Source organism: Pantherophis guttatus, chromosome 3, assembly GCF_059756535.1.
Source record: "Pantherophis guttatus breed Tessera chromosome 3, ASM5975653v1, whole genome shotgun sequence".
Taxonomy (NCBI): Eukaryota; Metazoa; Chordata; class Lepidosauria; order Squamata; family Colubridae; genus Pantherophis; species Pantherophis guttatus.
The window spans coordinates 153,998,323-154,024,082 of NC_142065.1; the positions used below are offsets into that span (position 1 = coordinate 153,998,323).

The window sequence follows — 25,760 nt, forward strand, 5'->3', positions numbered from 1 at the left end:
GTCTGACTGTTTCTGTGTACAGAATGGGTGGAAACTAGTATTCAAATAATAAACTACTGCACAGAATTAAGCCATACTACTATATACATTATTATATTACTACACTCTTTTTAAAGCTCAGAACAATTTATATTACCCTAACATTCCACATACATTTAATTACAATAATACTACATCAGTGATTACTCCTAACCCTTATCAATGCCAAGTAGCTTTTTAATCTTCTGGTGTTAATCAGGGCAAAAGCAATTTTGTCAATAAACTCACAAAAGTTCTAAACTTACAAAAATATCAGCAACCTGTCTGCTGATATATTTATGAGACTTTAAAGCCACTTTGGAAAAAAAACATATTTTCCTAGTAGCCACTCATAGCTGTTTGTGGGAGGAAGAGGGAGATTTTAACTTACCAAAACAGAACTTGTGCTCAATATAGCATATTTTTATAATAAATGCCCAAGCTTGTTGGTGAAGCTTATTTCTTTCCAGCTACTTTTCTTTCACCTGAACCTGGGTTTATAGCTGGCGATCCAGAACTCAGCAAAATAATCTACATAAGTATGATCTCTAAGTATTAGTATTTTAAAGTCATCTGAGTGCCAAATAACAAATCTGAATTACAAAAAGTCTCAAATGCCACAATTTCTTCTTAACATAACTGGAGTTGAAATTCAAATGGAGTTCTTTTACACTTTTCACCTGGCATTTTTCCTTCCCAAAAACAAAGATCAACAACTCAACCCAATGAACATTTACTCAGAAGTAAGTCCCACTTTGTTCTATAAGATATGAATGAAAGTAAGACCGCAGCCTGTCATCGGTCTAACTTATTGGGCCATAGCTGACAAAAAGCAGCAAAGCTCTTCATAAAATAAAATGAAAGCTGCAGGCATTAAAGAGCTGGCTTGATAATTGATGAGAGTTCAATCAGCACAGAACTGAGCATGTCTGATTGATTTTTATTTATTTTTTAAAAGGCTAGAATCATCCTGGGGAATGTGCTGCAAATCAGGAATTTTGTATAACCACCTGGGGGCACTTTCTAGTCACCCATGGCAACCAGGCAAGATGTTAATGAGAAGTCCAAGCAAAGAGATTATTTGATAAGCAAAGAGATATTATTTGATTCTGTATCTAATTTGAGACTTTTAAAAACCTTGCTTGCTCTCTTATTTAGCAGCAACTGCAATAGTTTGAAAGGACAATTCTGAGCACATAGTCTTGCATAATTTGAAGAAACAGAATCTGGAGAGATAAGCTACTTTATAACACAGATACAAGCCATCATCTTACTGATTATTCTTCCTTTTACAAAAAAAAGTCTGCAAATGGGGAGTAAATTAGCAGGGAATGTCAGAAAGACTTAAGTATGTTGATCTTAATTTAGTATTAAAGAAATAGTTCACTTTTCAAGCCCCTCACCTATTTTCAGAAATGATTCTACAGTATTCCTATTTGCTACTGGTTTGGCACTATCATACAGAGATTGCAGACGATGAAAAAGATACTCTTTGCCATCAATTATAGGTTATCGTCTTTTTTTTTTTTTTTGAAGCCCAGATATGTTGGCAAATAGGTAGTTTCCTTAAAAACTGAAAGGAATAAACAAATGAATAAATAAGGTGTGCAAAAGTTATACAATAATTGTTATGTAGTTGCTAATTTTTTCACAATATTTATTCGTTATAGTATTAATTAGCAGTAATTTATTCCATTTTGTTAAAATGGTCAGTGAATTTATGTTGGTTTTATACCATATGTCCCTTGATATTTAGATTTTTCCCAATCACATTTAAGACAAAGGACATGTTGGGAGAATGCCATATAAAATTAAAATCCATCAGAGTTAAATTTATGGGTTCACTTTTATTTCTGCAAAAATGTAGAATAGCGTGTGCATGAAGTACATTAACCAGAATATGCTCAAAGCAAAACTATAACATTCACACTTGATAATATTCAAATATAGGTTTAGAAGAAGTTAGGAAAACTTGGAACGTTTAATGCTATCTATAAGAAGGAACTATATGCCTTCAATTAAAGTTTTATTGATGGTTCTTGAATTTTCTGTCATTTGTAAGAAAGCGCAGCACTACAGATTTAAACAACAAAAAAGGAATTTCGGAGAATGTAGAGGCACAGATGAAGCAGCAGACTGTAACTCCTGACCTTAAACCAAGCCTATTTTTACCTGAGATTGCTGTGGAAGCTACACAATCTTAAGACACAGCTTCAAAGACTGCAAGTCCCAAACTATCTTTCTGACTTCCAGCATAGCTTTAATTTATGAAGTACTTATCTCTAACAAGACTAGAGGCATGATTGAAGAACAAGCCTCAGGAAAATGTTGATCTTTCCCTTTCCAACACTGCTGTTCAGCTCAAATTCAGAATTTAGTCAGTAGATCAAACCATGTTTAGCCTCTTTTGATGCAAAATGTGGTCTTTATATGGATAAAAGGACAATGGTTTGCAAATATAGAAACATTTTTTAGGCATAAAACTAAGCAAGTAAGGTTAATTGTTCTCTCTGCACATCATAATTAAAATGAATGGGCTAAATTAAATAACTCTGCAATTCTAAACCTTTTGAGCATTTTGAGCTCTATCCCTAAAACACTGGCAATATGGAAGCATGGAAAAAGTGTAGGGGGGGGGGAGGAATCTCTGAAATTAAACATTGAAGATAATTTGCTGACTTAAGGGCTACATGATTGCAACCTTCATGTTTAACAATTTGTTTTTAAAATATTGATCCAGTTTTCAGGTTCAACAAATCTATTAATGTTTCTTAGTTCTTAAAATACTTACAATACTAATCTTTTTAAAAACATACTAACCAGGCATTTTTTAATGAAACCTCTATAGGAGAATATATATCAATAAGCAATTTCATGAAAATGCAGGGCCATTATTAAGTGACTTATTTATTCATTTATTCAATTTCTATAGCTGCCTATCTCAGATTTTGGGCAGCAAACAATAATAAAATCAGTTAATCTGACTATAATATTTTTATTCAAAGGTCATATACTTATAAGAATATATCATATATTAATGAATTCCAGTGATCTTGGAAGTCATATATCTATTAAAAAAGAAACTAAGATCTGCATTTGCCTATCCTAATTTGATAAGGCACTAAAATTACAATAAACTTCAGTACTTTTTGGCAGTTGATTCTTTTGGATTCATACTCATTTAAACAGAGCCAAATAGATTTCTGCTTACATTTGGGGTAAGCAATTATCACTGAAAGCAGACAGAACAACAACAACAAAAGTACATAATGAAAGAAATGGAAATATAACTAAATATAATTTGCACTAACACCATTCATTAAACATTCCATAACTTTTTTTATTTGTGCAAACCATGTATTTCTACCACATCCATACTACAATGAATACACTACTTTTTGTTCTTTAAACATCTTACCTCTCTCCTTTTTCTCTCAAAGGTTTTTTATTCTTCAAAAGGCAACTGGACTGCATTTTCTTTGAGGAAGAAGAAAATGTTTAGCTTCTCATCCAAGAAGCTTCATCAGTTCTGATGGCAGAGTGGAGGGTCTTCTTCCTCTGGGAGAGAGGGTTCTTCTTCCTCCTTTTCTTTGAGGAAGTTTTCTTCTTCCTCAAAGTAAAAACAGTCCCGTTGCCTTTTTAAGAAAAAAACACCTTTGGGACACCTATGACTGAGAATCTCCACAGATACTCTCTCCCTTTTAGGATCTAGTTTAATCCATCCAGTAATGACTTTCTTGGTCTTCCCTATCCTATCCTACCCATCCATTCATTCTTCCTTCTTTCAGGCATTTGATTTGATCTTCATTCATTGTTTCTGTATGATCAAACTAACTCAACATACTTACATGTCTTGAATTTTTTTTTGTTTCCCCATCTTCCATAGATATATTTATTTATCCATTTCCTCTAGATGTTTTATCATTTTCTATTACATTTGTTCATTCTATTTTCCTGGTCAAGCATAACTACTTTTGTTTTCCATACATATTTCACATCCATCCTCCTTATTGTATCCTTATACAATATTTTCAACATTTGTTACAAATAATTTGGATTTCTATCCAGTCATATGGCATAATCTCCATACACAAATATTCATATCTCCAACCAACACACGTCTAACATTACAAGCGTTCATTATGTATCAATAAATACATTGAGCAATAGAGAACATAATACACCTTTGTTGTACTCATTTCTCAATATCAAACCATGTGTTAAACATGTTATTTATTCTCCCATTTTCACTTTGCCATATATCATTCCATGCATTACTGATCATCTACTCCATCAACTGCCCATCTTCTCATGTTGCAACTCAAGCCTATTAGTTTTATCATAAAACAGCAAACAAAGAAAAAAATTTCCTTCTACATTCATACATTTGTTAATGGTCTGCTCAATTATGAAATTTGACTTCCCAAATTTTGCCCACTGCCTTTTTCACCTCCAGTCACTTTGAATCAGAATTCTGTTAACTGAAAGGTATACATACTTAATAAGCTAATCCTGCTGTGCATTTTGCACTCATTCTGGCTATTTTTTCCTTATAAAAGGGAACATTAAAACTATATAGAATCCATAGTGACATGACTATTTTTTATTAATATTTTTATTGGAGTCATAGTTTTAGACTTTTTTTTCAAATCTGTTTTGTATTTCAGGGTTTTGATCACAGTAATACTGTACATACATTTAAAACTACTAACATTTCTCTAGTTACACCACCTACATCTGCAGTCTTAGCATTTTTCAACTTTCTCACAACTTTCTTTTTCTTAACTTTTTCTTGGACACTGGCCTTCATAGAATTTGTTTCAATTCTACTTCTTGATATATCACAATTTATCCCATACAAATCTTTAAAATATTCCTTCCTGCATATGTTTACCTCAGTTTCGTCTCATCCAAGTAATGAATCCATTTGTAAAACATTAAAAAGTACATGAGGGGAGAGCTAAACACTGTCATATAATTAACTATGAATGTGTTGATTGCACTGGAATATGAAGAGTAATAGTTCAAGTTTTCTTAGGAATAAAATGCATGTTATTATTGTTTGCAAATAATAATTTGCAAGGTAAAGTAGGTACATTTTCTTGTTTAGAAAAAATAGAATATTTTTGATTCCTCTGGTTGGTTTTTTTAACTAATGCATTAATTTTTATTAAACCCTATTCTCATATTAATCAGAAAATAATTCAGTTCATGGATTAATGATAAAGATGAAATGTATTTCATACCTACCATCTGGAATGAGCTCCCCCCAGAGATACGGAAGATCCCGGACCTGCGCACGTTTCGCCGTGCTCTCAAAACTTTTCTATTTCAGCAAGCTGGCCTGGCCTAACTCCCATCTTTTAAATTTTTAAATTTTTTAATTCGTGATTTTACAAATTGGGTGTTTTTAATCTGTGTTTCGGCCGAAATATTTAATAATTTTAAGGGATCTTTTTAATATTTGTATTATCTGTATTTTATCTTGGCTGTTCACCGCCCTGAGTCCTTCGGGAGTAGGGCGGTATAGAAATTTGATTAATAAATAAATAAATAAAAATAAATATTTGTAATATGGAGCATCTTGTGATTTATAGTTTTCTTCACAATGCACTAGTAAGATTTGCTGTCAATTAAGACTCAGTAGAAGCTATTTTTTAACAAAATGTTGAATACATATTGTTAGTAACTATTTATAAAGTTGATTTTACTCAGGAAAAAAGTAAATAAAGACATGAAACTGGAAGGTATATCTTTTTTGATTGTATGCTCATCTTGGCCTCTCTGACATATGTATGACTATGTTTCAGACTTGATTCTTCCTTGTATAAAGGCTATATAATGAATCTAAAAATGAATTATTAACACAGAACTAAGCTTTCACCATTTATTTTTTTCCAAAATAAAGTATCCTAACAGATTTTCTTTCAAGCAGTTAATACTTCATATATAAAATCTATTCCATCTGTTGCCTCTCAAATGTTGTATCTGATAAATTTTTCACAAATGAAAACACTAGCTACAACAACTAATCCAGTTAAGCCTCACTAAAACTGAATTATTAAATCTGCCTGCCTATATTCTGTTACAGTCTTCTTATGAATAGTTGATTTTATTTTGTATAATTGACAAGAGTTGTCAAGAAAGGGTGCTTTTAATGGCAATCAAATTAAGATTAACTAGTACAAGTGTCACAATGAAGAGACTGTGTCAAGTGTTGTACTAATTAAAGGAATTATTGAAAAATGTGAAACTGCCATGAAATATTGTATTTTGCAGTTTCAGTAACTTGCTTGCTATGACTCAGAACTCAAGAGTACTCAGTTTTTTGCTATGTAAAGAAATGTAGGTTCTTCAGAGGCAAGACTGTTAAATCCCTAACTATAGGCAGGAAAGGGCCAGCACAATACTCTGGGGAATGTTTCTGTTTATTTCATTCAGAAGAAAACTATATGTCAAATATTTATGCTATAATATTGTCACTTGGGAATGTGAAAAAACATATTGGCATTTATAAGAGATTGATGAAAATTAGTTCTAAAGCATATTTTTTCCTAATACCACTGAAAGAATATCTACACTCAAGAGATATTTGATATGAATTAAGAAACTGATGAAGCAATTGATTAATTGGAATTTAAGCCATCAGTCACTGGATCCATCAACAGATTCATTTACATTCTAAACAATCAGCTTATGGTCCAATAGGATACCATGTATTAATACACAATCAATACAATACCCCTGAACTCATCACAATTCCTTATTGACAAGAACACAGATGCTTTTAATCCAAGCTTGATCACACTGCATATATTGTAGAACTGTTATACAGACTCTGTACGTTTTAGGAATTTCTATTGTATCAAATGCTTTAAGGAACTCTTTTGCATTCACTGAAAATAATCCAAGTCTGGATACTAAAACCACCTGCACATCATCTTAAATTCTAACTGCAGAATTTATGCTCTCTTTAGAAATACCATTTTTTACTTTTAAAATATTATGAAGTCAAAAGGATATTTCATATTTCAATTCACATAGTCGACTATCTCCTTGACATTCCTATCCTCAGTAAAAGGGCCTATCCTGCTTTTGAACGATTCATGATTCTGTATGGCAAAATTCTGTACATTTATATTTTATCATTCAGTGTAGAATAGATTAAACAAATTCATGAGGAACAAGATTGCAGATGACTTGTTTCACATTTATGTGAAGCCGCTGGGTGAGATCATCCGTGGATTTGGGGTGCGGTGCCATCTGTACGCTGATGATACTCAGCTGTACATCTCCACCCCAGACCACCCCAATGATGCCCTTGAAGTGATGTCCCGGTGCCTGGAGGCCGTGCGGGTCTGGAGGGGGAGGAACAGGCTCCGGCTCAACCCCTCCAAGACCGAGTGGCTGTGGCTGCCAGCGTCCCGATATAGCCAGCTGGTGCCATCGCTGGCTATTGGGGGCGAGTCACTGGCCCCCACGGAGAGGGCTCGTAACTTGGGCATTATCCTGGATGCACGGCTGTCTTTAGAAGAGCATATGACGGCCGTGGCCAGGGGGGCTTTCTATCAGGTTCGTCCCTTTCTGTATTGATTCTTTATGCACGGTCACTCACGCCCTCGTCACCTCTCGCCTGGACTACTGCAATGCTCTCTACATGGGGCTCCCCTTGAGGAGCACCCGGAGGCTCCAGCTGGTCCAGAATGCAGCTGCGCGAGTAATTATGGGGGCGACATGGCGCTCCCATGTAACACCTCTCCTGTGCGAGCTGCACTGGCTCCCGGTGGTCTTCCGGGTGCGCTTCAAGGTATTGGTTCTCATCTTTAAAGTGCTCTAGGCTTAGGGCCCGGGTATTTACGAGACCACCTTCTGCCACCGATAACCTCCCACCAGCCAATCCGCTCCCACAGAGAGGGTCTCCTCAGGGTGCCGTCAGTCAAGCAATGTCGACTGATGACCCCCAGGGGGAGAGCCTTCTCTGTGGGGGCACCCGCCCTCTGGAACAAGCTACCCCCAGGAATATGACTGATCCCGGACCTCTGTACTTTCCGTCGAGCTTTGAAGACCTTCCTATTTCAGCAAGCCGGGCTGGCTTAAAATTTTAATGGGTTATTTTATGGGTAAAGGGTTTTAAATTTTGGGAAGCCAAACTGATTTAATTCTGTTTTAATTTATTTTAATTTTTATATTGCATGTATTTTAATCTTGGCTGTTCACTGCCCTGAGTCCTTCGGGAGAAGGGCGATATACAAATTTAATAAACCTTAACCTTAACCTAACCTTTTCTTTCTTTTGCACCTTTTTGCAGTTAGCGAAAATGCTGTCAGGAATTTAGGAGGAGAAAAATAACAAAATGTATTACTCTAGGAACATTGCTGCATAGAAAAGTACTATCCTTACTCCTATCCTTACACTAATGAAGTTATGGAGTGAAGCAACATATAATTTTCAATGGAAGTATTATGAAAATGGCCGATAGGCTTCTTGCCACAAACACTACAAGTGAGGATAAGGAAAATAAACTGGCATCTTCCCATCTATTTCCAAGCATACACCTTTCAGCAATTATTATTACCGGTACATTATATATTATTTTTATTATTAATCCTTAAACCATCATACGGCCAGGTAGGCATATTTGCGGCCTCTCCGCCGACAGGGATCCCGGGTAGCTCCATGGTTTTCTGTGGAGCTGCGGGAGATGAAGCGTCGGAAGAGACGCCTGGAGGGCTGTTGAAGATCATCCTGTTCCGAATCCGATCGAGCACAGTTAAGAACCTATATTAGGTCTTATCTTGTGGCAATGGAAGCGGCGAAACGGGACTTTTTCTTATTGTTACATGTTTTTATTCTGTGCGCCGCCCCGAGTCCTACGGGAGAAGGGTGGCATATAAATTTAATAAAATAAATAAATAAAATAAATAAATACGAGTTTGGGATAAGTTATCATCAGTAGGCTGGTGATATTCAAATATACTTGATAAACCTGTCTTGGTTCCTAGAAGTGCTGGGACATGGATTGGTCAAAATAAACTCAGGTTAAATCTTGTACAATGGAAGCCCTAGTGATAGATAAGATTCTACTCTGCCTCCAGTTTTAGCTCTAGAGCGTGAGTGTCAAACTCACAGTGTCACGTGACATTTCATGAAGTTTTTTCTCTTCACGGAGCTGGTATGGACACAGCCTGCATGTGACGCATGTGGCCTGCAGGCCGTCAGTTTGACACCCCTGCTCTAGAGGATTACACTCCTAAAGGAACAAATCTATAATTTGGAGTTTCTTTTGGATTTCTTGGTCCTGCAATAGCAAGTGGAAGCCACAGCTAAATTAGCCTCTGTCCAGTCCCAATGATGTGTTAATGCTAGGCCTATCTGGATTGGGAAAACCTACCAATGACGCATAGCTTCCACATCTCATATTTAGACTACTGCAACACACTCTATGTAGAGCTGACCCTGAAGATAGTTTGGAAGCTCCATTTGACTCAAAGGGCAGGATTCCATCTGCTAACCACTAGAAACAAATATAGTCATGTAAAGCTACTGACAAAGGCATTATACTGGTTGTCAATTATGCTTCCAGGCCCAATTCAAAGGGCTAGTTAGAAATTTAAAAGCTATACATGACTTATTTCCTGGATATTGAAAGACTTGGCCTGCCCCACTAATTCTTGAAGAGTGAGTTTGAGCAGTTCACCACACCATATGCATTTTCTCAGCATATATCCTCCTAACCTTGAGGAGCATCTTGCCTCCTAAAGTATGGAACTCTCCAAATGCCCTAGCCTTCAGGTAGTCACTAGGGAGTCGGCAATTCCAGCCAATGATATGTGGGCTACCTAACAATTATTTGATTATTAATCAATTTTTAAATATAGTATTGTATTTTTTTGGTACTTGTAAAGTACCTTAAGACAATGGCCTATATTTAGATTTATTTGCTCTACACAGTGTATACAAATAATGGCTATTATACACTGTTTATTTGGGTGCCCTTTTCATATTGCCTTTTTCTTCAAAATTATTCCATCGACTTTGAAATATCTCTCTTGATCCTGCCGCCACATTGAAGTACTTTTATGTTTAGAAATTTTGCTTCCGACCCCCCCCCCTTTATTTCTTATGTCATTAAGAATGTGACTAAATTGCCTGAAAAGGATATAACACTTCAACAAAGAAACAAATTAACTTTTAATAAATAACTTTTAAAGGGTTATAAATTGATTCACTTAACATTGTAACATATCTATATGTCAATATTTGTTTTCCTTGGCAACAAATATATTCATCATCCGGTACTTCTCATAGATTGAGTTTTTTTCTGGACTAGAACTCTTGAGCCTCCTTCAGACCTATCCTTCTACACATACCTTCCCAAATCATCTGTCCTTAGTTCCTCCCTCTGGAATATGTTAATGTTAATGTTAATTTTATTTATATACCGCCCTTCTCCCGAAGGACTCGGGGCGGTGTACAGCCAATTTAAAAACATAAATATACAGACATCATCATTAAAAGTAATTAAAATCAATTAAACAGTTTGGGCCAAAATTTAAAACCCCAAGTTAAAACTCCAATTTAAAAATCACTTAAATAGACAGATATAAACTGGAAGGAAGTCCTCTATGTTGCCTTGCTCTGATTGGCAGTTCTAATACCTAATCATCAAACATCTGTACAGAGTTGGGTTTTTCCTTTATAGGAAAACTGCCAACAGCAGTAAGAATTAAAACGCCGTCTTCCCTGAGCTCTTGGAAGAACGGCGGCCACAAGCAGAGCCGGAAGGAAGCCCTGGACGAAGCCAGGCGCTTTTCGGCTTTTCCGACCTCCAGCTGATTAGCGCTGAGGCGGAACTGACAGCAGAGCGGGGCGGCGATGTCAGAGGCTTGCAGAAATGAAGCGCCTGTCCCCCAAAGGTGATTCCAGTCTTTTCGCCCCTCAGCTGATGAGCGATGAGGCGGTGGCTGTCAGGAGAGCGCGGCGGCGGCGTTTCCAGCCTAGACTGAAATGGGCTTTGTCTTACCTGAAAGCCCTTTCTGATTGTGGTGGGTCCGGTGGTCCTCTTCCATGGGAGGTGCTCATCCGATGACGTCGGATCGGGTCTGCTAGCTGAGAAGCTCCTCCCTTCCTGTAGCCTCCCAGCTTTCTGATGAGATCCGAATTGTAGCAGACCTACACGGTGAGCTGCAAGAAAGGAAACAGGACACCAGAACCCCGCCGAATCGGTCCTGGGCATAAACAGGGTGGGGCGGACCACCGGACCCACCACAATCAGAAAGGGCTTTCAGGTAAGACAAAGCCCATTCTCATTGATCGTGGGTCCGGTGGTCCTCTTCCATGGGACATACCAAAGCCTGGAACTATAGGGAGGGATGTGCCCCGGCCGATGAGGCGGACCGCTGGAGGACCTGTTGGAGAACCCTACGCCCAAATGCCGCATCTGCCGATGCAAAGCGGTCCAGTCGATAATGTCTAATGAAAGGGGTCGGGGATGACCAGGCCGCAGCCCGGCAGATTTCCTCCAAGGAAGCTTGAGTGGCCCAGGCAGCCGAGGTGGCCGCACTGCGGGTGGAATGGGCCGTGATCCGGGGTGGAACTGGCAACGCCTGGGACCCGTAAGCTGTGGCTATGGTGGCCCTAATCCAACGCCCCACCGTAATGGACGAGATTTTTTGGCCCATACTGGATGGCTGGAAGGAGACCAGAAGGGATTCCGATCTCCTGAAGTCAGATGTCCGACGGATGTAGATCCGAAGGGCTCTTCTCACGTCCAGGGAATGCCAGGCCCGTTCTAAGGGCCGGTTGGGACGTGGACAAAAATTCGGGAGGACTAGTTCCTGAGCTCTATGGTAAGGGGAATTTACCTTAGGAAGGAACGTGGGGTCTAATCTAAGTACCACCCGGTCAGGATGAAAAACACAGAGATCAGCCCTGATGGAGAGGGCTGCCAACTCTGAAATTCGTCTGGCCGAAGTTATGGCCAGCAGAAAAGCGACCTTATAAGACAGGAAACGTAGGCCCACTGACCTTATGGGCTCGAAGGGGGCCCTAGTGAGGGCGTCTAGCACTAAGGGCAAATCCCAGGAGGGGTATCTGTGGATAGAGCCCGGGCGAAGGTTAGAAGCCCCCCTGAGGAAGAGGCGGATAAGGGTACGGCTCGAGAGGGGGTGTTTAGATCCACAACACAAAATGGTGGACAGGGCGGAGACCTGTCGGCGGAGCGTGTTAGGAGCCAGGCCCGCCTCAAAGCCGTCCTGTAAGAACACCAGTACCTGCACCGTGGAGGCCGCCGTCGGGACGATGGAACGACGGTTGCACCATGACACAAAGGAGCGCCAGGTGGAGTCGTAAATTCGTGTCGTTGAAGGGCGTCGAGCCGCTTGGATGGTGCTGGCGACACGAGAAGGGACCCTGGCCGCCGTCAGCAAGCTCCGCTCAACCGCCAGGCGGTTAGCTGAAGCCATGCCGGATCCGGGTGGAGCAGTGGCCCTTGACGAAGAATCACTCTGTCGCGAGGAAGTCGCCAGGGATGCCGGACGGACAGGGCTTGGAGGTCCGCGAACCATGGCCGACGGGGCCAGAACGGAGCAATCAGCAGGAGCTCCGCCCGGAGGAACAGCATCTTTCTGATGACTTTGGGAATGAGGGGCAGAGGCGGGAAGGCGTAGAGGAGGCCGGACGGCCACTCGCTGTGTATTGCGTCCACGGCCTCTGCCCCCGGTTCTGGGTATCGAGAGAAGAACCTCTCTGTCTGGCGATTGATCCGAGTGGCGAAGAGGTCCACCACAGGGAGGCCCAGGCGGTCGGTGATCATCCGAAACAGGTCCGGGTCGAGTGCCCACTCCCCCTGGTCCACCGACTCTCGGCTGAGCCAGTCCGCCTGGGTGTTTGTCACGCCCGATATGTGAGATGCCCGGAGGGACCTCAGGTGAGACTCCGCCCAGGCTCCCAGACTCTCGGCCTCCTGCATGAGGTGGCGAGACCGGGTCCCCCCCAGGCGGTTTACATGAGCCTTGGCGGCTACGTTGTCCGTCCGTACGAGAACGTGTTTGTCTGACACCTGATCCTGGAAGATCCGGAGAGCCAGATGGATGGCCCGAAGTTCCAACCAGTTTATATTGTGTGTCAAGTCGGACTGGGACCAGCGCCCCTGGGCCATGGACGAGGACAGGTGAGCCCCCCAGCCCAGGAGACTGGCATCTGTTGTCAGAATAAGGTATTGGGACACCCTGTACTCCCTCCCCTTGAGGACTGCTGCTGAGGACCACCACTGGAGGGAGAGGAGGACCTTGTGGGGAAGGAGGACCTTGCGGTCGGAAGTCCCTATTTGACGCTTTTGGTACGGGAGCAGAAACCACTGCAGATCCCTGCAGTGGAGACGCGCCCAAGGAATAATCCCTATACAGGAGACCATCTTTCCCAGGAGCTTGGACAGGGATGCCAGGGAGACTGGTCTCCCTGACGACACTGACCTGACCAGTGACCGCAGGCTGGACAGGCGGTCCTGGGAAAGATAAACCTTGCCCTCCACCGAGTCGATGATAGCCCCCAGGTGCTGTATGCGAGTCGTGGGTATCAAGTGGCTCTTGGCCATGTTGACGGAAAACCCGTGGCTCTCCAGGACTCGGAGGGTGGTTTCCAGGTCCTGGCGCGCTAGATCCTCCGAAGTCGACTGGACGAGGAGATCGTCCAGGTAGGCCTGAATCCTTACTGGAAGAGTCCGGAGGTAGCCCACTAGCGCGGCCATGATTTTTGTGAATACTCGGGGAGCCGAGGATAGGCCGAATGGAAGGGCTCGATATTGATAATGACGACCCGCATAACAGAAGCGAAGGAACTGCCTGAAGTCCGCGTGGATGGGGACGTGGAGGTAAGCCTCTGTCAGGTCTATTGATGAGAGAAGGTCCCCGGGCCTGATACCTTCCAAGATGGAGCTGAGGGTCTGCATTTTGAATCGACGGTAAATGACCCGTCGGTTCAGGGATTTGAGGTCTAGAATTGCCCTCCAACCCCCCGACGACTTCTGAATGACGAACAGGCGGGAGTAAAAGCCTTGTCCGTGCAGCTCCTGAGGGACCGGTTCGATGGCCTGAATTTCGAGAAGATGTTGAATGGCCGATCCCATCAGGAGCCTGCGAGCCCGATCCCGAGAGAGGGGGCATTTGAGAAATCGGGTCGGGGGGGTGGAGAGAAATTCGAGGGAGAGGCCCACCCTGACCGTCTCCCTGACCCAGACGTCCGAGGACGTGGCCTCCCATTGGCTGGCAAACAGGGCCAGGCGGCCGCCGATGGGAGTGCTTGATGAACCGTCAGCGGGATCTGCGGGCAGGGCGCCCACGATCCCCACGGAAGGAGCGTTTGAATTGGCCCCGCTGAGATTGGAACCCTTGGCGCTCGGAGGGGCGGAATTGCCTCGATGGAAAGGACCGCTGACCCTGGCGAGGGTAGGAATTTCCTTCTGGCCCCCGAAAGGGACGAAAGGAAGAGGAGGAGGGGGGGAATCTTTGGCCTGATCTACGAGACATGGCCGGTAAGTATTTACGTTTATCCCTGGATTCTGCTAAGAGAGGTTCCAGTGGAGCCCCGAATAAGAGGGAGCCTTCGAACGGGGATGACGCTAGGCGCCACTTAGATTTGGCGTCTGCCTGCCATTGCCTAAGCCAGGAAAGTCTACGGGCTGTGATGGTCGCCCCCATGGCCTTGGCCGTGAACCTGGATGAATTCAAAGTGGCATCGGCCGAAAACTCCAATGCTGCCAGTACCTTGTTAATGTCCTGATGGGTGCGAGAGTCAGACACTGGAAGACGTTCAAGTAGCTGCTTGAGCCAAAGAATGGAAGCCCGGTTGAAGAACGAAGCTGCCATTGTAGATCTGACTGCCCATGCAGACGCTTGGTGAGACTTGACCAATACGTGCTCCAGACGGCGTTCCTCCGGCCGGAGGTTCTCCTCTGGAGGGCCCGCAGTATACGATGAAGCTGAAAGGGCTGCAACAGGAGGATCCACCGAGGGCACCTGTAGAAGGGAAGAAAGCTCCGGGGCCATATTATATATACGCTTATCCAGCGAATTGGGTCTAGGCCCCGATGCAGGAGCAAGCCATTGCTTGGCAAGAACATCCCTAAACAACTTGGGCCCTGGAATTTCTTCAGTCTCAATGAGGGGTTCCTCAAATAGAGGTAGAGAAGCCGAAGTCCCCTCCCCCGCTGTACTAGGGCGGGGAGTCCCTAAACCAGTCGTCAGCTTAGCTTTATGTAATAAGGATCTGAACATTTGTGGTTTGAAGAGACCTATGAAGGACGGTTGGTCTGGGGATAAGTCTTCATCATCAGACAACTCAGTGTCCTTAACATCCTCACCGGGGAGAGAACCCTGGACGGAAGAAGCTGATGAGTGAGCTCTGGCAGGGGGTTGGACCCTATCTGACAGAAGACATGAACCTTCCACATCTATGTGAGAGGGTGACTCAGAAACCCATGAGGCTGTTCTGCGCTGTCTGTCGGCCTGAATGCCTTGTTGAATGGCCTGATGGATATAAGCCACCAAATCTGGGGAAATTACAGGCCCCTGCACCAGGTTATCAGAACTCTGCAGGGCTGGAGAAGGAGAAACCCTGCCCCCCCCCGGGGATAGAGCCCTAGAGGACTCTTCTTCTTGATTCCCGAAGAGAGATTCATTAACCTGTTGCTGTGGCTGAACAGAAGCCCCATCCCCATCCGGGGATAAGGCTGGAGGCACGGCCTGGGGAATGGGTTCAGGTCTCTCAGGAGAGGAGGCCCGAGCAGGGAGGGAGGTTGAAATGTCAGCTTCCTTAATGGAGGCCTCCTTGAGGGCCTTCTGTATAGAACGTTCAATGGCCTGGTGCAGCCTCACCTCCTCCCTTGATCTAGACTCCAAAGATTTGGAGGAGGCTTTCCTTGATTTTTTAGCAGGGGCTTCCGTTGAAGATCCAGGTTTGTCCCTGGGAGAGGCCTGTCTTTTGGGCCTGGCCTGCCTGGTGGAAGCCATCGTGGAGAGGGCCCAGACCGCAGAGTTGGTAAAATGGCGGAGGAAGAGGAGAGCCCAAAATGGCGCCCGCCACGAGGAGAGGAGGAATCCCTGGAATGGCCTAAGGAAGGGGAGCCACAGCTATCTGCCGGAAAAGAAGGGCAATTAGGCAAGGGGGGGAGGTTAATCCTTCAAACAATCCTCCCCCCCCCCGTAGAGAAAACTTACAGCCGCCCGCTGTGCTCCGAGGCTCCTCGTTCCTCAAATCTCTCCAGGCGCGTGGGCGAAGCCCAGGAGGCGCCGAAACGCTGCTGCGCAGGCCGTCCGAACCGCCCTGCCTGCGGTCCCCAGGGAGCTGTCTGAAGGCGAGCCAGAAGCAAGGCAAACCTGCCCCCGAAGAACGGCTCGCAGCTCCTGCGCCTTCCGGCGCAATGCAGCCCAGGGAGCCGAGAAAGCTCCAATTTCTTCCTCCGCCCCTTCTGAAGCCGGTGCGGCGGCGGGAAACACGAAAACCTAATTCCTGCCGCGGGCTGCTACAGCGGCATAGGGAGGAGCCCCTCTTCGCCGTCAGGGAAGGCTCTACCTGCTGGGAGCCTATCCCACCGCGAGCGGTCTTCAGCGGCCTTGGGACGAGACCTTGCTCGCTGGAAAGTTTTCCCCCCCCCCCCCACTCAGGGGGGCAAAAGGCAGGAAGGCAGGAAGTAATTTAGAAAAAAAGCCAATTAGAAGCTAGGGAGAATACCTAAATTCAGGAGCAGCTCAAAACCGTGACTTGATCCAAATCGGATCGAGTCTGAAAGCTGGGAGGCTACAGGAAGGGAGGAGCTTCTCAGCTAGCAGACCCGATCCGACGTCATCGGATGAGCACCTCCCATGGAAGAGGACCACCGGACCCACGATCAATGAGAATGGCCCGCTCACACAGCGCTAGGAGGAATGGGGGCTGAAGAAAAAAATAAAGCACTCACGTTCCTCTGAAGATTAGAAGGCAACGAGGCAGCGTTTGAATTGAAAACCCCCAACTGTAGAAAACACGATCTCAGTTTGGTTAGAAGTGAGAGACTCAGCGAAGCGACTGGTCAGAACCACTGAGTCGAATAAACTGGGTGGAAGGGAGGCCTGAGTAGGCGTGGCCAAGATTATCCGACTCAGTGATTGGCCAGACGGGCTGGATTATCCCATTTCTGACCCACTCCGCATCCTAGTGGGAGAACACTCAGATATCAGTAGCCCAACACTTCATGCAATGCCATTGAAAGAAAAAAAAAGTGTCTCTGGATTTCAGTTATAATATTTTACAATAATCTGGTAAAATTTGTAATGTGAACCTGGTATTACAATGGAACAAGATAAAATAGCTTAAATCTAGTGGAATTATAACAGAGGCACAATCAGAATCAAAGACTTCTTTGCCTTTAGATAAGTCCTTAAGCTATACCAGTTCTTTGATCATAAACTTGTTAATAAGCTTTTATTAATATATTTACTATTGTATTAATCTTACTCTATTAGGATTCATGTAGAAAACAACAGGTGAAACACAGAAAAGCAATAGCATTCAGTGGCTCGAGATAGATGTCAAAGCATGGTTAGCCTAAGTTAAATCAAATGTTAAAACCAGAATAGGAACTGAAATATGGGAACAGATTAAAATAGTTTGGACAGATTGTTGGCAGTCACTCATGCCCTGAAGATAAAAGTTTATTTGGCTGTATGTGCAAAACTTCACTCTAGTCATTTGTCATTCTCTATAGCAATACATTTCTCAACTTTTTTTCCCCCTCTCAAGACAGGTAGGTTTTAGAATGTATGGTTTCTAAACATAATAGGAATGTTCAGAACACATGCCACAACTATTACAGCCTTATTATTCTGCAGCAGTCTGCTTGGAAAGAGATAGAAAGTGACACTTGAGCTGAATGGCTGAACAGCAAAGTGATACCACATTTCTGTGTAATTTCAGAAGTTCAAAGTATCAAATCTGTTCTGCAAAAAGGTGCCAAACAATAATTTGCAATTAATTATATGGTGTAACAGTAAAATAATTAAACAGAATTGTTAATTGATTAGGATGTGTCTTCATTTTTATAACATTTTACCTAAATAGGTTTAGAAAAATCTTATAATAAACTAAGTGGATTCTGTACTTTCAGAATTAATGCTTAATTTGAGAAACCATAATCTAAGAAATTGTAGTCATAATGAACTATAATTGTAAATGGGAAAATTTTTCTTCAATCCTTTTAATATTTTGCACATTACACATAAATATAAAACAAAAATCAAGTGAATTTTCTTTAATCTGCTTAAACTATATTTATATAACAATGAGAAGAGTTTACATGAAGCTCTTAATGTCAGCAAAACATTATTCATCAGTCACAATTATAACATGCATAAAAATAAAGAGTTATGATTAATTTTTGAAATACAATTAGTTTTATCATACAAATATGTTTTTAAAAAGTAGCCCCATAAAATTGGCTTATATTTGTTACTAATAGCAAATCATTCTTTCAAAATTCTTATCAAGAATGATACTACCTACCTGTTATTATGCAATACTACATATCTCATTCTATATTCTATATTTTTATATTCTATATTTCTGAACATATATGGTCTGTATAAAAACGTACTTCATTATCAATATACAGGTAGTCCTTAACTTATGATCAGTAACTTAGCAACCATTTAAAGTTACAGCAGACACCACAAAAGGTACTTACAAATTGGTTTCAAAGCTCTGATAGTCAATCCCCCCACCCCACAGCAACATGACTGTCTTTCAGGTGCTTAGCAACCAACCTGCATTCGTGGCCATTTATAGCACCCTGTAGTCATATGACTGCAATTTACTCTGTTTTTGCAGAATACTGGCATTTACTTCTGGTTTTGGGCAAAAATGCCCCATAGCAAAATGGGTTTGCTTAACAATTGTGCTGTTTATTTAAAGTCTGTGGATTCACTTAATGATAATGGTGACTCACTTAACAACCACAAAAAAGTAAATTTGAATCAGTCAGGTGATGACTTGTTTTATGACCATTGCAATTTATGACTGCAAGTCAAGGACTATCTGCAACTCTACTTAAAAGTAGGTGGTACTAAGTATGATGTGGCTTATTTTATTTCGAATTGGACTGCAGAAGAAATCTAGAATTTGGAACAGAGTATATTGAAAAGCCCACATGGCTTGCTCAGTGCCAGGAGTTGGTGATCAAGGCTTTGAAAAAATCTGGAATTTTCCCTTAATCTGCAGATACATAAGTCTTAACTCCTAGAAACTTCCATCCACATAGTCCACACCAAGGCTTCTGGGAATCCACATACACTTGGAGGACATAAAGGAGGAGAAGCTGTTCTATTATATGCACAAATATTTTGAGGTCTTACAACCAGGTTGTGATCAAAACAAATTTTGAAGAAGTCCATGCTTCCAGCCTACCAAAGCAAAGGACAGAACATCTTTTAATTTCATTCAGTTGATAGACTGAAGTGATTTTGTTATCATGGCAAGGGAGATACTTCTGCTGCCAAGAAAATGGAACAAGGCATAATCTTTATCTATCTCGCAGCTAGTTGTTCATAAGTCAACAGTCAACATCAACCAGGATTAGCTAAAGAAATCATTATTTAGAGAGCTGAGGCCAACGCTCTAGCTCTCAAGCACCTGGGACTAGAAAATAACATACCTGTTTTTTCTGAAGTTCTTAGAAATACCATATCAGATGGAATTCGTTGATTCTGTTGGGGAAAAAAATCCAAATCAAATATCTCTCAGAAGGAGGGAAGCAATTAAGATTTCATTCAGATTAATGCTTAATTAAAATTTAACTGGCTGAGATATATTTACCACTCAAAAATCAGATTTTATAAAACAGTAAATGATTAATTATTTTTATTTCTATTTCATACTTAACTGCTCATTTCCCTCAGAGAGGGAGTGAGAAATAAATCACAGGTTTTTAAATGAAGCATCTAAAAATAAGTTCTTAACGCTTGAATTACAACAATATTTTGAGACTTGAAAGAAGCACCTTTTCTTCTGAAGCCATTATGGCAGGGGTGTCAAACTCAAGACCCGGGGGCCGAATCCGGTCCACAGGATGCTTAGATCTGGCCCATGGGGCCACTCTAGAAAAGCAAAGGACTGGCCTGCAGTGCCTCTGCCAGCGAAAATGGAGCTTGGGAAGGCCACGCACGGCCCTCCCAGGCTCCATTTTTAGCTGCAACGGACTCCTGCCACCCTCTGCCAGTGAAAACGGAGCTCAGGGGTGATGCAGCCCCCTGAGCTCCATTTTCACTGGCATAGGGCAGCAGGACGCCATTGCAGCTGAAAATGGAGCCCGGGAGCCCGTTTTCACTGGCTAAGTGTTTGGGCCACCGCAGACGTCCCTGACACAAGTGATATCAAGCTGGCCATACCCACCCTGGCCACGCCCACCCCGGCCCCCGAGGTCAAATATGACCATGATGCAGCCCTCAATGAAATTGAGTTTGACACCCCTGCATTATGGTGACTAATAATATTCTAAAAGGCAAATAAAAGGAAGTCCTTTATCTTCTGTCATATCAGAGAGTGTGAGAGAGAGAGGGAGGGAGGGAGGGAGGGAGACTGGCTGAGCCACGGGGAGGAGTAAAGTGGGGAATTAGTCTGGAATCTTTACATAGGCACAAGAGAGCAAATTCATATACCCTTCTCCCCCAAATGCCATTGAACCTTATCTAGTCTAATCCAGGTACAAGCTGCCTGTCTTGGAATATTCCTGTGATATAGGCATGAGCACTAAAGAAGCTAGTTAAACTCCGCATGTGCAGACCTGATTATTTGTACCTGACAGACGTAAACTCTGGTAGCCTCGATAGATGAGAGACAATACTTACATAATGATTTTTGCTGCCAAGAATGTTCTACAGAACTATATGTATGCTCAATAATCATGCACATGTATGTGTTGAGGTGAAAGTAGGATAAGTATACACTAAGACTAATAAACACTATAAAAAGAATCTCTTATTTTCAATTAGTGATTTAAGTATTAGTTAAAGTATACCGGTATTTAAGTATTTCATACTTAAGTATTTCATACTTACACTGTATATGAAAGTGTACAATATATAGTCCTTCATTTATATAAAATTATTTCTATACTGCCCTAGATCTTTATAGATATTAGATAGAATACAATATGATCATAAACAGAATACAAATATATAATAAAAATTATACATAATCCTAATGAAACAAAGGGAAAATCAACAAATACAACAGGAAAATCCTTGGACAAAATGAAAACTTTTGATAGTAGTAAAAATAAATCTAGAATGCTAATATAAAATTCTAAAGGGGGATTGTAAAATCGAAAGAGTTTGGAGAAACACACACACACACACACACACACACACACACACACACACTTATTAATTCATAGGTTTAAATGTATGATATTTTTGTAATCAGGGTTTTTTCCTATGTAGATAAAGTTGTTAAATGGCCATGGTGGGATGAAATCTCCAATCATCACTTTCAGGCCTGTCAGACATTTTGTGTTGTTTATTCTGAGACTTATGGGAGACTGGGATAGCACTATTTCGGTTTTTTTGAACCTCTTCTGCCAGCCACACCCATATTTTATGACTCCTCCCTGTAAAGGTCAAATATTTATACTTATTAATTCATAGGTTTAAATGTATGATATTTTTGTAATCAGGGTTTTTTCCTATGTAGATAAAGTTGTTAAATGGCCATGGTGGGATGAAATCTCCATTCATCACTTTCAGGCCTGTCAGACATTTTCACAACTGGGTCCTCAATTTACCTACCTTAGAAAGGATGGAAGGCTGAGTCAACCTTGAGCCTTGGCGAGATTCGAACCTGCAGTAATTGCAGGCAGCTGGTCTTAATAACCAGCTTAATAACAGGGTGCCTTAGACCACTGTACTACCAAGGCTCTTGGTAAACATATGTCAATACATATGTTTATTGTAAACAAACGGTGTAGATAGAGATTGGAAATCATGGAGTAGTGATCTGATACTAAAATGAGATGTAGTTCCTCCAAGAGGCATTCTAGTGACTTGAAGGTAATGGTAGATACTAATACATCAGATTAAATTTTTAGAACAGTTTGGGTTTAGGTGATAAAACTGAAGCAGTTAAGGTAACTATTTAAATTTTGCTTAGCTAAATTTGATTTAGTTTCTTTATAGATGTGACTACTCAGGCAACAGGATAAGGAGATGATGTGAATGATAATGATTTTGGATTCTCTATTTCAGTTATCTAAGGCTGCCAGATTACTTTAAATCCTGCATGTAATTGTCTAAAGAATTAACTGAAACATCAGAAAAGTGAGTTCAGAATCTTGATATTTTTTTCTGCTAAAAAAAATTAAAGAAATGATAATTTTTTATTGCATATTCTCAAACTTTACATACCCTTCCCACATTTAACAAGAAGCCTTTTATATATCAAGGTAGGAAAAAAGGACAGCAAAAATATAAATCTTAGTGAAGAATAGCAGCTATATTGTATATTCAATACTTGGGAACCCACTATCTGCAAAAACTGAGAGGAAAGACAAAAGGCAACTTCAGAAGTCAATAAATCATTCCTTAAATGACAAACATAAAATCAGATGCTCTGTCTTTATATAGATTAACTATACATCTTTACAACTTCTCTTTTAATGTTGACATAAACCTTTTAGTCACAACTCAGGTTCATCCTTTAAAACTGTTGCCTGTTAACAAGATGAAGCTTTGACAAAAATGCACTTCCCACACATCAAACATGATTAATGTTACAATCCTCATTAAAGTCGCCAGATAGCAATCAAAACAAACTCTCATGTCTATTACATATTTCAAATGTTTGTTTTTCTACCAAACAATCAATGATTATAGTCTCCTTCATGCTTATATTTGTTAAAGTAAAAAATAATTCCTAGCATGGAGTCCTGGAAGCGTATGAATCTACAGCATTTCTGAAACTAAGTCAGTATGGACCAGGTTATCCCCTTGGACGGGGATTGTACAGGGAGTTCTTGTTAACTGATCACTCATCAATGATTATTCCATATTTTCCCATTTAATGATTGCTTTATTAGTGGTGGAGTTGCCAGCACTAATTAGGTTTATTAAGCAGGGGCAATCTGTATACAAATTTAGAAATTTTACAGGTGGGAATGATAGGAACACAGACAAAAAAAGAAAATCCTTCACATTTTTAGAGAAAAAAATTTGGACAAAACTGGTTGTACTTTAAGCACAACTACTGTAGTGTAAAATCAATGCTTACATATTGAAAGGTCATTTGGATTGAAACATATAGGTATTTTCTTTAACAGCTTCATTTTTTGCTGACATGCTGTTGTTAAGAACAATTATTCTGAAATCAGAAACTCTTTAAGTGTGCTCCCTACTTTATGTGGAAAGCCAGCACTGTTTAAGTCTTGTGCTGGGAGGAAATGACAAAGCAACAGAGTTAATATGACACAAACTATAACCCTTCCGTATATGCACTGACACACAGATCTATAAAAGGGACAGAGTTTGCTTTGTGGAGATTATTTTGCAGAAAGCAGCAGATCCTGTTCTGCCACCCAAAAGGTAATTTTACTTACCCAGGCAAGCTGGGACTATTCTTTGCCAATTGCAAAAATGAACTCTGTCTGTGCAAGATAGGCTTAGAAATCAAATGACAAGAGCCCAATACTAACTACTACTGACTTGAGGCTTATTTGATTTTTAAGATTACTAAACATTTCACTTCATGGAATTGTTAGCTAATTAAATATATTAGATACATGCAATTAAAATTAACATAAATGAAATCCGTCGCCAAAATATTTGGAGGCCACATTAGGACTGTATTATGAGTCTTTCACAAAAGGTACTAATATTGTATTAGTTAAAGTGAACCATATTAAATTAAGTATTTTATAGATTAATATTAGTATATAACATAATATATTAGAAATTATTATATTAAATACTTTATTAAATTTGTGTCCCACCTGTATGTATAATTTATCAAAATTTATAAATTATAAAATGTATATATAACATAAAAGAAAGCTTTACATATAATTGTACAAAACCAAAACAATCATCTTCAATTTTTCAAGTTGTATTATTTGCTGCATTTGAAGTTCTGTTGATCAGGATTGATCTGTTGATAGTATGAATTCCTGAATTCATGTTTAAATCTGATCCGCTGAAGCAGATGTGAGAAATGCACAGGAATATTTCTTTTAATGAAAATTGATTTCACATTTATAGATGGGTCAATTTACATAACTTTTCTTAGTTATGCAGCTTTATTGTCTTCCATTCCTACTGTCACACTGAAGGGGTAATTGACTACCGTGTTTCTCCCAAAAGAAGGCCGGGTCTTATTTTCTTTTGGCCCCTGAAAAAATGGCTAGGCCTTCTTTTTGGAGGGTTCTGATTATTGACTCACCTCATGGCGGAGGCACTGACAGCCCTGCCCAGGAGGAGCCTGCTGCTGGCCCACTTCTTCTGCGGCCACTTGCCGCACTAGCACGCATTGCCCCGGCCTCTGTTTTGCCTTTAGATGCCTGCCGGAAGGCATCTGCAGCCGATAACAGAGCTCCAGAGCTCTGTTAACGGCTGGAGATGCCTTCCGGCAGCCATCTAAAAGCGAAACGGAGGCCAGGGTGATGCATGTGAGTGGCGGCAAGCGGCCGCAGAAGAAAGTGAGGCAGGTGTCGGGTTGTGCGAGGCCTGGTAAGGCAGCTCCACCCCCCATACACCCCGGGGTGGGCGTGGTCTTAATTAGGGCTAATTTTGTGGGTGGGGCTTAATTTGATCACATGCACTCAAAAACGTGATAGGGCTTCTTTTCAAGGTGGGTCATCTCTTTGGAGAAATACGCTAGTTAGTTATACTAATGGGCTTAGTTTTAAGATATCTCATTTACAGACAATTAAAGAGAACCAGAGATAGATAATATATCTGCAGGAAACATGTTCAATTCAATTTCAATTTCAATTCAATTCAATAGTTTAGTTTAACCTAGCTCTATTCTCATGAATGAATTAAGATGTACATTTCTTTGAATTCTGTTTTAAAATCTATTCTAATCAACATATGCAGCCTACCATATATGGTATCATTTTCCTTATAGTGAGGAGAAAAGAGAGAATGATACCGCAACACCATGCAGGGCAAATCTAAAGCAAGTCTGCAAAATACATGACTACCATCAAAATACTGTCAATTTTGCATTTTAATCTTGATTTCAGGCAGTTTGAAATAACAATGGATAGGTAATGTCCAGGACAAAAGAACAGAAAAATACATTTAAAATGTTGATTAACCAAAAAAAAGTTAACCTTTTCCACTATGATGAGGTCTCCAACTTGAATGTCTGAGCTTTTAACTTGCACTTTACCTTTAAAGAAAGAAGAAATTAATCAATATAAGCAGTGCTCTCAACATCACAGAACTTCTACCATTACATTATTTCTATTTTTCATTCTATCCTTCACAATTCATTAACTAACATAGAAAAAAGAGCTTAAAAGTTTAATGACTCATTTTAAAAATTAAATTTAAGTACTACAATTTAACAAAGAAGCAAGAAAAAAGAACAGGGTATTCAAAAACATCAAATAAGCTGCTACTCTTCTAAATACATTTTACATGTTATCAATATCAAATATCAAAGACACTAAAGAAGAATATTTTTCTTTCTTATTTTTAAACTATATCCAAATGCTATGTTGT

At 41.0% G+C, this 25,760-nt stretch overlaps 1 protein-coding gene across 4 annotated transcripts in view; it reads right to left on the reverse strand.

Annotated features, from left to right (window-relative positions):
- Positions 1-25,760, reverse strand: part of ATP9B (ATPase phospholipid transporting 9B) — a 158,922-nt gene that overhangs the window by 96,150 nt on the left and 37,012 nt on the right. For all 4 annotated transcript variants that reach the window (XM_087890377.1, XM_087890376.1, XM_060682069.2 and 1 more), the window contains exons 6-7: positions 25,367-25,425; positions 19,700-19,751 (exon numbers count right to left, since the gene is read on the reverse strand). In XM_087890377.1, the coding sequence (XP_087746503.1) occupies positions 19,700-19,751; positions 25,367-25,425 (111 nt within the window). The remainder of the gene's footprint in view (positions 1-19,699; positions 19,752-25,366; positions 25,426-25,760) is intronic.